At 45.5% G+C, this 13,444-nt stretch overlaps 1 protein-coding gene across 1 annotated transcript; it reads right to left on the reverse strand.

Moving 5' to 3' along the window:
* Positions 1–87: 87 nt before the first annotated feature.
* On the reverse strand, positions 88–8,623 carry LOC142471081 (extracellular calcium-sensing receptor-like). Its single transcript, XM_075577878.1, has 9 exons — positions 8,428–8,623; positions 7,991–8,286; positions 7,010–7,131; positions 4,516–4,662; positions 3,821–4,112; positions 2,703–3,533; positions 1,992–2,219; positions 1,081–1,204; positions 88–998 (listed from the first exon to the last, which is right to left on the reverse strand). The coding sequence occupies exons 1-9, from the start codon at positions 8,621–8,623 to the stop codon at positions 88–90; spliced, it is 3,147 nt and encodes a 1,048-aa protein (XP_075433993.1).
* Positions 8,624–13,444: the final 4,821 nt, after the last annotated feature.

Raw genomic sequence — 13,444 nt, forward strand, 5'->3', positions numbered from 1 at the left:
ATACTTTTTATACTATAATATTGTAAATGGAAATAAAATATTTTACAGTTCTGTAAATTTAACATTTTAGATATATTTTTTAATGTCTTAACTTGAAACTTTAGCTTTCCCCATGAGACGTTCTCTCGAGTTCATGTCGGGTCGGAACAATATGATGAAACATTTGGGCACAAACATGCAGACCACCAGAGCCCAGCTGGAGGACAGGATGGCGAAGACCTCCATGGCCACGGTGTACTTGCCACGTGCGCTGAGGGAGGCCGGGATATAGGACACCCAGACACTGAGGAAGGCCAGCATGCTGAAGGTGATGAACTTGGCCTCGTTGAAGTTGTCAGGGAGCCACCTGGCCAGGAAGGCAACAGAGAAGCTAATTGTGGCAAGGATGCCAAGAAATCCCAGCATGCACCAGAAGGCAGTGGGGGAGCCCTCGTTACATTCAGCGATGATGATCCAAGGTTGGGTTTGGGTGTTATATTCCAGGAAGGGAGGAGAGAGGACTAACCAAGAGGTGCACAAAAGGAATTGAAGAAAAGAGCAGAAAACTATGATCATGTAGGACACCCGAGTGCTGGTCCATTTCCTGAGGCTGCTTCCTGGTTTTGTGGCCATGAAGGCAAAAACTACGATGAGGGTTTTAGAAAAGATACATGAGATACAGAGAGCAAATACCATGCCAAAAGCAGCCTGGCGCAGAAGACACTTCTCAGGTTTGGGGTAACCAATGAAAGCCAAAGAGCAGAGGAAGCAGAGGGAAAGGGACACCAGGAGAAGACAACTGAGGGTGTAGTTGTTGGCTCTGACAATGGGAGTGTTCTTATACCGGATGAAAAGTCGGAAGATGAAAACTGGGATCATAGAGGAAAAAAGAATCATAGCAGCCAAGGTGGCACCCAAGGGCTCTTCATATGAGAGGAACTCAATGGTCTTTGGAAGACATCTGTCTTTCTGGACACTTGGCCACTTATCCCAAGGACACTTGGAGCAATCAACTGAGTCTGAAACATAAAGTTATTAAAAAGACACTTAAACAATTAACACTAAATTCTTAACATCTTTTGTTTGGTGCAATGCGCTAACCTGTCTGGTTGGAGATCTCTCCTTGAGGACAGGGGACACATTGGAAGCAGCAGACAGGCTCTCCTTTTCTCAACACCCTCCTGAATCCAGAAAGGCAGCTCTGACTGCAGACGGACTGTGGAACCTTTGGGACAATGTACAATAATGTATGTTGAAAAAGTCCAATTATGCAATGTGGAGTGAGGAACAGACACATAGCTCCCTTCTGTCTGTGTCACTGTGTCATCCTGCGGGGGGAGGTACAGACCCATAGCTCCCTTCTGCCTGTGTCACCCTGCGGAGGGAAGGACAGACTCATAGCTCCCTTCTGTCTGTGTCACTGTGTCACCCTCTGGTGGTAGGGACAGACTCATAGCTCCCTTCTGTCTGTGTCACCCTGCGGAGGGAGGGACAGGCTCATAGCTCCCTTATGTTTGTGTCACTGTGTCATCCTGCGTGGGGAGAGACAGACTCATAGCTCCCTTCTGTCTGTGTCACTGTGTCACCCTGCGGGGGGAGGGACAGACTCATAGCTCCCTTCTGTCTGTGTCACTGTGTCACCCTGCAGGGGGAGGGACAGACTCATAGCTCCCTTCTGTCTGTGTCACTGTGTCACCCTGCGTGGGGAGGGACAGACTCATAGCTCCCTTCTGACTTTCAAGATCTCCCAATAATTATAATATTTGTCTTCTAAAACACTGCCACTATACGCAGTGCTGTAAAGACACACTGAGTGACGGTCCTGTCTACTTCCCCTAATTTTCCCAAGGTCACAAGTAGAACTGACACAGGGATTCAAATAAGATTCACCAATTCAATGAGATTGTGAGATTGCATTTGTAAAACATGATCGTTTGTATTATAGTGAGGAGACTGGCACTGCCATGTCCTGTACAAGCAGAACTCACACTCAAAGCCGTGGCACTGCATACCTGTCTTCTCCCTGATGCCCACATCACGGCACTTGCATTGATATTAAAGGTGTTTCCATCTGAGGCCGCGATATCGTAGCTTCCCACCGTGACCTGCCTCATCATGCCATCTGCACCCAGCTGCCAGTTCACAATATCATACACTGCTGGTGGGTCCCCATTCCTATGAAAGAAGACCTCTCTCCCATTTCTCAGCCTCACACGTACGTTCTGGATGTAGTGTAACAGCTGCAGGGGGGAGAAGGATAATCCCTCATTTATTTGCCCCCTATGGATTGACAACATATACTGAACAGAATTCATTCCCCCGACCCTACCAGGAAGAAGGATATTGAGAGTTGTCTGTCCAACAGTGGTGGGATTTTTTCACCAAGCTGGGGTGTGCTGTGATGCTATTTTAATTTGTAATTGTGATCACTACACTGCAGGCATTGGATCTTTTCAATAAAATGACGAGACATTATTATTACAGCTAGGAAAATAATAAAACTAAGGTTTGTTAATCTGCTTTAAAGCATATCCCATGGAGCTCATTTTCAAAATAGTTCATAAGAGGTGGAACTGATGGAGAGGAGACAGGGGGAAGACAAGTAACTTTCAGACTTCATTTCTGAACCCCAGAGTTACAAAGATCCCCCAAAATATTCTTGACTTACAGTACTGGGAAAATTGTCCCTTCACATAAAACAAATGATTAACAGCAATTCTTACCTGCCATGGTTTGAAGCTCCGAATATCTGTACAACTTCCATTATGAAATGGTCCTCTCCCCTCCTGGCATGTTTGCAGATCATGCAGGGCTTTGGCTATGATATAAATTGCTGTATAAAGGTTGTAAGGACCTCGTACACTGGACACATCATTATAACTGTTCTGGATAATCTCTAGTTCTTCATTTCCCGTACACAACTTTGTAAGATTAGTCAATGAGCTGGTGAGGTTTCTCTGGTCCAAGAATGTGCATCCAAAAGCTTCTTCCCAGAACTTCTTTTCCCAAATGTTACCTGTGGAATTGAAGACACATATTCTGCTGAGATACTCTCTAAATCCTGCAATCTTTGAGCTTGAAAAGGCAAAGCCAATGCAGCCAGAGAGTATTGCTGAGTATTTTTCCACTCTTAAAATGTTTGAGATGGACCAAGCTTCACTGGCCACAAAGATTTTCCCAGTCACATTCTGCCTCAGCATCTCATCAAGAAGTGGGACCATGTCAAAATCTGTGGAGAAGACCAAAACAACCTTGGCTGTTGATTCTCTGATGACCCTGATGAGGTGGGGAGTGTTCTTATCCAGACGGCTGAGCAGGATGAATTCTGTGAAGGCCACACAAGCTCCAGCTTTGAGGATCTCCTGCTTAATGACCTGGATGCCCTGTTGCCCATAGTCATTTCCCAAAGCAACTAACCCAACCCACGTCCAGCCAAAATACAACACCAGCTGGGCCAGTCCTCGGGACTGGAAGGCATCGCTGGGGACAGTCCTGAAGAAGGAAGGGAACTGTGTCCTGTCACTCAGGAGGGAGCTGGTCGAGAAGTGACTGATCTAAGGTGATAAATGGGAATTTAAAATGGTACAGATAACCTGTTTCCCTGAAAATATTGATATCAGTAGATATTACTTAATATTATAGTAATGCTTTTTCTGAAACATCATAATAAAAATAATGAGATAAAAATGTGCAGTGTAATAATAATAAGCCCATTCAAAGACATATATATATCTGTCCTAATATGCATTGCTGGCTGTCACTGTGAAGGTTGAGTTGGTGTTGGAAAGAGAATAGTGAGATAAGAGGTTCAGCACTGTGGACAGCTCCCATTGATTCTTACTTGTGGGTATCTGTACAGACCCAGGATATGAGCCATAAGAATGGAGAAGGTGGAGGTTGAGTGTCCAATGATGGCAGTCAGAGGTGGCTTTTCCCGGCAAGAGAAATTGGGGATACCCTGGTTCTGACCTGTTAGAATCTTCAGGGTCCCATCCAGCTGCCTTTGCAGTACGCGACTAGAGTCATAGATTTGAAAGCCCAGGGTGATGTTTGGGAGGAGGTCATGTCTTCTGTTGATCTCCTCCAGGGTGAACCTCATGGCCTGAAACTGCTGGTAGCCTTCATTATAGAAGCTGGAAGTTAGATGGAAGAAACTAAGGATAGGACCCTTTACCTATAGATAAATTAAAGAGGTTAGACAGAGGACAGAGAAGGAGATAGAATAAAATTCTGTGGAGATGAGGTCCTAATTCCATATCATCTACCCAAGGAGGGGATGTGTCTGGGGTACAGAATGAGAATGTGAAATTTACAGTTATCTGTGATACAAACAGTAATAAAATAGTGTGGAGAGAGATCATGTGAGATAGAGAGAGGGAAAGAGGAAGGGGAAGAAAGAGAGATGGGGAGAGGGGGAGAGAAAATCATATTTAGAGAGATTGGGGAGAGGGGAAGAGGGGAAGAGGGGGAGAAGGATATGGGGAGAGAGGGACAATAAGTCATATAGAGAAATACAAAGGGCGTTGTAAACCTTACAATTTACAGGCTCCCTGTGGAGGGGTCTCCGATAAAATGGTTTCCAGGTACTCTATGTCAGCATGGAATGCAATCACCGCCCCTATTAAGACATCTCCATGCTTGTAGACCCCAGTGAGGTCCGTGCCCCGCAGTTTGCACCCCAGGCTGTCAGAACGAGAGGCAGGAGTGAGGTAGGAGAGAACGAGGTGCCATATGGACCAGTATAAAAGGGACATCGCTCTGCAACCAGACAGGAGGAGGTTAAATCCTGATCCTTCATTTATAGGATGGGAAATTAGAATCCTGCAATGTAATAGAGCATCCAACACATTACACTTATGCAATTATTACTATAGAGGATAAAGACATTATCCGAGCAGAAGCTGGAAGTGAATAGAGTTACCCAGCATCATTATACAGTGCAGAGTGTTCATTATCAGTGTATAGATACTCAGCATCATTATACAGCACAGACTTTTCATTATCAATGTATGGATACTTATCATAATTTTACAGTGCAACATGTTTTTCAACAGTGTATAGATACTCAGCATAATTATACAGCGTGGCATGATTATTATCAGTGTATAGAGATACTCAGTATAATTATACAGTCTGGCGTGTTCATTATCAGTGATAGATACTCTGCATCATTATACAGAGCGGCGTGTTCATTATCTGTGTATAGATACCCAGCATAATTATATAGCATGCTGTGATTATTATCAGTGTACAGTAATACTCAGCATCATTATACAGTGCATTGAGTTCATTATCAGTGCAGCATGTTATATCGGCAAACTTGCTTACCTCATTCTTTCTCTCGCTCGCCCGTGTGGATATTTTTAATAAATGCCCCTTTTTATACATAAATGAATTCCCTCGTTAACAGAAAAGCACTAATTAGCACTGACCTCTTCAGTTCTGAAGAGCACTGTGTGTTTGCCGCGTGTCTCTGACAGCCGGGCACGGAGGGGTAACGTGAGGGATATTTCTAACAGGGTAATTATTTAACCGGTGGGACGGAGTTATCCCAGAAGAGGAGCAGGAATTCCCTTTAATGGGACACAGGAAATAATGCCAAGTCTATTAGTATTTATTTTAAGAGATATTGGCCAGTGTGTGTGAGGGGGAGGCTGGCACTGCCCGCGCTGTACCTGTGCTGTGTATACATGGTGTAGTAGTGTGTGAGGGGGAGGCTGGCACTTCTGCTGCCCGCGATGTACCTGTGCTGTGTATACATGGTGTAGTAGTGTGTGTGAGGGGGATGTTGGCACTGCCCGCGCTGTACCTGTGCTGTGTATACATGGTGTAGTAGTGTGTGTGAGGGAAGGCTGGCACTGCCGCTGCCCGCGCTGTACCTGTGCTGTGTATACATGGTGTAGTAGTGTGTGTGAGGGGGAGGCTGCCACTGCCCGCACTGTACCTGTGCTTTGTATACATGGTGTAGTAGTGTGTGTGAGAGGGAGGTTGGCACTGCCGCTGCCCGCGCTGTACCTGTGCTGTGTATACATGGTGTAGTAGTGTGTGTGAGGGGGAGGCTGGCACTGCCGCTGCCCGCGCTGTACCTGTGCTGTGTATACATGGTGTAGTAGTGTGTGTGAGGGGAATCTTTTTTATTTTAAATACAAAATACAAATATTTACAAAAACACACAATACTTACAGAATAGCATCCAGAAAATGACATAAACAATACATTTATCTTACAGAGATTCCCTTTTCAAAGATATCTAAACGCCTCTCTCCAACCTCTCAGATTCCCCCTGCTATATACACTTTATATCTGATAGATAAACAATATACACTTTACTGATAGATAAATAACACAAAGTAATCAAGCAAGTTTCCTGCAAAAAGAAAATCTAATTCTTAATGTCCTTTAGACTAGAAAAGACTTGAGTCTGTATCTTTTCCCCTTAATACTATTCACATTAATAGTTGCCACTTTCAGCGGAGAGGGGCACTTTGGCACATTTAGTGAATCACCACCACCCTTTTTTTTTCTTTTTTGCACCATTTTTCTTTTTGACCATTTTCTTTTTCCCGGGGGGGCTCTCTGATGGCAGATTTCTCTTATTTGATGGTCCGGCCATCTCAATGTTCTGAATAGATCCAGACCGCTGCGAGGTCTGACTGTCTGACATATCGGGGTCTGCGTCATCCATCTTTTCACCCCAACTCTTTTCCTCCAAAACCTCATATGTATTGTGCAGCGAGATCTCTTCTTGGACAGTTTCTGTAGTTTTCTTTCTAGCTGAGCTGGTTAGGGCAGTCTTGTTTTTACTTGTTATTGTTTCCCATTCATTATCGCCATCTTTGCGAGGTTCGCCGCCATCTTTGCAGGGTTCGCCGCCATCTTTGCAGGGTTCGCCTCCATCTTTGCAGGGTTCGCCTCCATCTTTGCAGGGTTCGCCGCCATCTTTGCTCAGATCGCTCCTGTGTTCTCCGTCTGACCCCCTTTGGGCTGGAAGTGTATATGTCAGACCCAGAGACTTTAAAACCTCTTCTACAGGTGTAAGTTGAAGACTTTCTGATGACTCTGTGGTATTCTCTTTATCACTAGGAGATGCTGTATTCTGTACACGAGACATTTCATTCTGCCCATAATGGTTGTGTTCGGCTTCTGGGCAATCTTTAAAGGAATGACCACATTTATAGCACAGGTTGCAGACTATGTCCTTGTCACACTCAGAGCTGTGATGACCAATAGAACCACATAAAGTGCACCTGATTTTGTCACACGCTGAGCTTAAGTGCCTGGGGGAATCACATTTAAAACATTTTTTAGGCTGTCCCCAATAAAAACATCGCCCGCGATCTCTTCCAATATATATGGCGTTTGGGAGGTGACATGCCACATTGTGTGTGTATCGAAGTTTAACTTTAAACTTGTAGCCCCCATTCCAGAAACCTTCAGCATCCATACTTTTCACTGGACCAGACTGAATATCGCACTGTCTTTGTAGCCAAAAACATATATCTTCAACCGCTACAGTCTCAATATCAAAGATAATATTCACTTCCACGGTCACAGGGCGAGAAACCTGGATAACTTTAAAGAATTCCCATTCTGGATTATCCTTCACTTCTCTGTAACGAAACCAGAATTTTTCTAGCCCTTCTGGTGTCTTAAAGCTCACTTCGTAGTTTCTGCTACTAGGAGCATGTAACAAAGCATACACCTCACTGGGTTGGAAGCCAAGAGAAACTTTGATCAAGTCTTTTCCTACAACAAATCTGTCCGGTATAGGAACCATATCCCCCCAATAATGCAGTCTGACAACGTTCCTGCGCTTTCTGGCATCATCAAATGACAAATAAGATGTACCTGGGCGTCTTGTACTCCATGCTGACTGCTGGGGGGGAGCTGGCTCGGCCGCTCCTGTTGGTTTTGCTGCCGTTCCTGCTTCAGCTAAGGACTTTGCTTTTGCCGCTCCTGTTTCTGCTAAGGGCTTTGATGCTGCTGCAGGCTGTATGGATTTCTCTCCCACTTTAGGAATCCCCATTTCTTGCGCCTCAAAAGCCTCTACTGCTTCAGCGTTCTCCACTGCTTCAGCCATTTCTATTTCAGACTCTTCTTCCTGTGCCTGAGCTGTTTGCTGCTCTGTCTCAGGTGTATTGCCAGCATCATTCAGGCTCTCAACCTGGGCTGTTTGCTGCATGTCTGCCTTGGGTGTGGCTGCTAATTCCTGCACCTGGCTGTAACCCTCAGCTGCTTGTAGTCTCTCTGTATCAGGTGCAGTTGTATGCAGTTTCTCTGTCTCCGGTGCAGCTGTATGCAGGGTCACTGCGTCAGGTACAGTTGTTTGCGGGGTCACTGCGTCAGGTACAGTTGTTTGCGGGGTCACTGCGTCATGTGCAGCTGCTTGCGGGGTCTCTGTCTCAGGTGTAGCTGCAGTTGTCTGTGCATTAGTGAGTATGTCCTTGCCAATTTGTGGGATAACAATTTCTGTGACCCCAAGTCTCCTTTTCTCATGCTCTGCCTGCCTTTTACTCTTGGCTTCATTAGACCTTGAGCTGGTTTTAGCCGCAGTTCTCTTACCCGTCTGGTTCTGAGCCGGACTTTCAGTATTCTCCATCTCAGATTCTTTCTGCCCAACATTTTCATTCATCTCTTTTTCCATATTTTCTGACTCTTTCTTTTGCAAACATTTCAGCACTTTAGCTTCCAGGGAAACTTTCTTATCCGCATTCAGATTAGCTTGAGACCTGGTTCCAACTCCTCTCCCTCCTCCAGGGTCTGCCGCCATCTTGGCTCACAGCTCCTCCCCTTCCTGTGTGTGAGGGGGAGGCTGGCACTGCCGCTGCCCGCGCTGTACCTGTGCTGTGTATACATGGTGTAGTAGTGTGTGAGGGGGAGGCTGGCACTGCCGCTGCCCGCACTGTACCTGTGCTGTGTATACATGGTGTAGTAGTGTGTGTGAGGGGGAGGCTGGCACTGCCCGCGCTGTACCTGTGCTGTGTATACATGGTGTAGTAGTGTGTGTGAGGGGGAGGCTGGCACTGCCGCTGCCCGCGCTGTACCTGTGCTGTGTATACATGGTGTAGTAGTGTGTGTGAGGGGAGGCTGGCACTGCCGCTGCCCGTGCTGTACCTGTGCTGTGTACACATGGTGTAGTAGTGTGTGAGGGGAATCTTTTTTTATTTTAAATACAAAATACAAATATTTACAAATACACACAATACTCGCAGAATAGCATCCAGAGAATGACATAAACAATACATGTATCTTGGAGAGATTCTCTTTTCAAAGATATCTAAACGCCTCTCTCCAACCTCTCAGATTCCCCCTGTTATATACACTTTACTGTTAGATAAATAACACAAAGGAATCAGGCAAATTTCCTGCAAAAAGAAAATCTAATTCTTAATGTCCTTTAGACTAGAAAAGACTTGAGTCTGTATCTTTTCCCCTTAACACTATTCACATTAATTAGTTGCCACCTTCAGCGGAGAGGGGCACTTTAGCATATTTAGTGAATCACCACCACCCTTTTTATTTCTTTTTTGCACCAGTTTTCTTTTTGACCATTTTCTTTCTCCCGGGGGGACTCTCTGATGGCAGATTTCTCATATTTGATGGTCCGGACATCTCAATGTCCTGAATAGATCCAGACCGATGTGAGGTCTGACTGTCTGACATATCGGGGTCTGCGTCATCCATCTTTTCACCCCAACTCTTTTCCTCCAATACCTCATAGCTATTGTGCAGCGAGATCTCTTCTTGGACAGTTTCTGTAGTTTTCTTTCTAGCTGAGCTTGTTTGGGCAGTCCTGTTTTTACTTGTTATTGTTTCCCATTCATTATCGACATCTTTGCAGGGTTCGCCGCCATCTTTGCAGGGTTCGCCGCCATCCTTGGGGGGTACATCACCTTCTTGAGTAGAATTCTCTGTGTTTGGTACAAAACTCAGATCACTCCTGTGTTCTCCGTCTGACCCCCTTTGGGCTGGAAGCATTTATGTCAGACCCAGAGACTTTAAAAAAACTTCTTCTGCAGGTGTAAGTTGAAGACTTTCTGATGAGTCTGTGGTATTCTCTTTATCACTAGGAGATGCTGTATTCTGTACTCTAGACATTTCATTCTGCCCATAATGGTTGTGTTCGGCTTCTGGGCAATCTTTAAAGGAATGACCACATTTATAGCACAGGTTACAGACAATGTCCTTGTCACACTCAGAGCTGTGATGACCAATAGAACCACATAAAGTGCACCTGATTTTGTCACACGCTGAGCTTAAGTGCCTGGGGGAATCACATTTAAAACACATTTTAGGCTGTCCCCAATAAAAACATCGCCCGCGATCCCTTCCAAAATATATGGCGTTTGGGAGGTGACATGCCACATTGTGTGTGTACCTGAGCTTAACTTAAAACTTGTAGCACCCATTCCAGAAACCTTCAGCATCCATATTTTTCACTGGACTAGACTGAACATCGCACTGTCTTTGTAGCCAAAAATATATATCTTCTACTGCTACAGTCTCAATATCAAAGACAATATTCACTTCCACGGTTACAGGGCGAGATACCTGGATAACTTTAAAGAATTCCCATTCTGGATTATCCTTCACTTCTCTGTAACGAAACCAGAATTTTTCTAGCCCTTCTGGTGTCTTAAAGCTGACTTCGTAGTTCCTGCTATTAGGCGCATGTAACAAAGCATACACTGCACTGGGTTGGATGCCAAGAGAAACTTTGATCAAGTCCTTTCTTATAACAAATATGTCCGGTATATGAACCATATCCCCATAATAATGCAGTCTGCCTACGTTCCTGCGCTTTCTGGCATCATCAAATGAAATATAAGATGTACCTGGGCGTCTTGTAATCCATGCTGACTGCTGTGGGGGGGCTGGCTCGGCCGCTCCTGTTGGTTTTGCTGCCGTTCCTGCTTCAGCTAAGGACTTTGCTTTTGCCGCTTGTAACAGGGGAGTTATCCCTGTTCAGGTAATGTGCCTCTAATCCAGCAGTGTGGTGGTTAACTGCTGGTAGTCAATTAACAAACACCACCTGCCTGATTAGATTGCTTAGAAAAGCCTGTCTTTTGAGACAGGAAGTGAGACTCCTTAGCTCACATCTGAGCTGAACTTGGAGAGAGAGCAGAGATTGTCCTTGACTCTCACAACTTGTCTTGAGCCCTTCCAGAAGAAACAGCAGAGCTGCATTCAAGACACAGGGGAAACTTCTAAATCTGAATGCTGACAAAACCTGAGGAAAGGTAGCAATGCAGGAACAGAGAAGATTTTCACTCCAAACCACAAGGAACAGATTAGACTTTCATTTATGAGACTTTTTATATTTGCTTATTTCATGCTATATGTTTGGGGCTGGGAGACATGCTTATCTAAAGGAAGTTGTGGATTGCATAGTATTTTACTAGAAATACTCCCAAGTGAATAGAAGCTTTGTTTACCCTTTGTTTGGATGGTTTCCTGATGTTAAGGAAAAAGGCGCAATAAAAGCCTTATTTAATTTCACTATAACCAGACTCCCTTGCATACCTCTGTGAGCGTCCGCCTTAACCGCTCCTGTTTCTGCCAAGGGCTTTGATGCTGCTGCAGGCTGTATGGATTTCTCTCCCATTTTAGGAATCTCCATTTCTTGCACCTCAAAAGCCTCAACTGCTTCAGCGTTCTCCACTGCTTCAGCCATTTCTATTTCAGACACTTCTTTCTGTGCCTGGGCTGTTTGCTGCTCTGTCTCAGGTGTATTGCCAGCATCATTCAGGCTCTCAGCCTGGGCTGTTTGCTTTGGGTCTGCCTTGGGTGTGGCTGCTAATTCCTGCACCTGTCTGCTACCCTCAGCTGCTTGCAGGGTCTCTATGCCAGGTACACTTGTAAGCAAGTTTGCTGTGTCAGGTACAGTTGTATACAGGGTCACTGTGTCCGGTGTAACTGTATGCAGAGTCTCAGGTACAGGTGCATGCATTTTCTCTGTCTCAGATGTAGCTGCAGTTGCCTGTGCATTAGTGTGTATGTCCTTGCTAATTTGTGGGATAACAATTTCTGTGACCCCAAGTCTCCTTTACTCATGTTCTGCCTGATTTTTGCTCCTGGCTTCATTAAACCTTAAGCTGGTTTTAGCCGCAGTTCTCTTACCCATCTGGTTCTGAGCTGGACTTTCAGTATTCTCCATTTCAGATTCATTCTGCCCAACATTTTCATTCATCTCTTTTTCCATATTTTCTGACTCTTTCTTTTGCAAACATTTCTGCACTTTAGCTTCCAGGGGAACTTTCTTATCCACATTCAGATTAGCTTGAGACCTGGTTCCAACTCCTCTCCCTCCTCCAGGGTCTGCCGCCATCTTGGCTCACAGCTCCTCCCCTTCCTGTGTGTGAAGGGGAGGCTGGCACTGCTCCTGCCCGCGCTGTACCTGTGCTGTGTATACACTGTACATGTCATTGTGTAGTAGTGTGTGTGAGTGGGAGGCTGGCACTGCCCGTTCTGTACCTGTGCTGTGTATACATGTCATGGTGTAGTAGTGTGTGTGAGTGGGAGGCTGGCACTGCCTGCACTGTACCTGTGCTGTGTATACATGGTGTAGTAGTGTGTGTGAGGGGGAGGCTTCTGGTGTCTTAAAGCTCACTTCGTAGTTTCTGCTACTAGGAGCATGTAACAAAGCATACACCTCACTGGGTTGGAAGCCAAGAGAAACTTTGATCAAGTCTTTTCCTACAACAAATCTGTCCGGTATAGGAACCATATCCCCCCAATAATGTAGTCTGACAAAGTTCCTGCGCTTTCTGGCATCATCAAATGACAAATAAGATGTACCTGGGCGTCTTGTACTCCATGCTGACTGCTGTGGGGGAGCTGGCTCAGCCGCTCCTGTTGGTTTTGCTGCCGTTCCTGCTTCAGCTAAGGACTTTGCTTTTGCCGCTCCTGTTTCTGCTAAGGGCTTTGATGCTGCTGCAGGCTGTATGGATTTCTCTCCCACTTTAGGAATCTCCATTTCTTGCGCCTCAAAAGCCTCTACTGCTTCAGCGTTCTCCACTGCTTCAGCCATTTCTATTTCAGACACTTCTTCCTGTGCCTGGGCTGTTTGCTGCTCTGTCTCAGGTGTATTGCCAGCATCATTCAGGCTCTCAGCCTGGGCTGTTTGCTGTGTGTCTGCCTTGGGTGTGGCTGCTAATTCCTGCACCTGGCAGTAACCCTCAGCTGCTTGTAGTCTCTCTGTTTCAGGTACAGATGTATGCAGTTTCTCTATCTCCGGTGCAGCTGTATGCAGGGTCACTGCGTCAGGTACAGTTGTTTGCGGGGTCACTGCATCAGGAGCAGCTGCTTGCGGGGTCTCTGTCTCAGGTGTAGCTGCAGTTGCCTGTGCATTAGTGTGTATGTCCTTGCCAATTTGTGGGATAACAATTTCTGTGACCCCAAGTCTCCTTTTCTCATTCTCTGCCTGCCTTTTACTCTTGGCTTCATTAGACCTTGAGCTGGTTTT

Source organism: Ascaphus truei, chromosome 20 (genome assembly GCF_040206685.1).
Source record: "Ascaphus truei isolate aAscTru1 chromosome 20, aAscTru1.hap1, whole genome shotgun sequence".
In the NCBI taxonomy this organism is placed as follows: domain Eukaryota; kingdom Metazoa; phylum Chordata; class Amphibia; order Anura; family Ascaphidae; genus Ascaphus; species Ascaphus truei.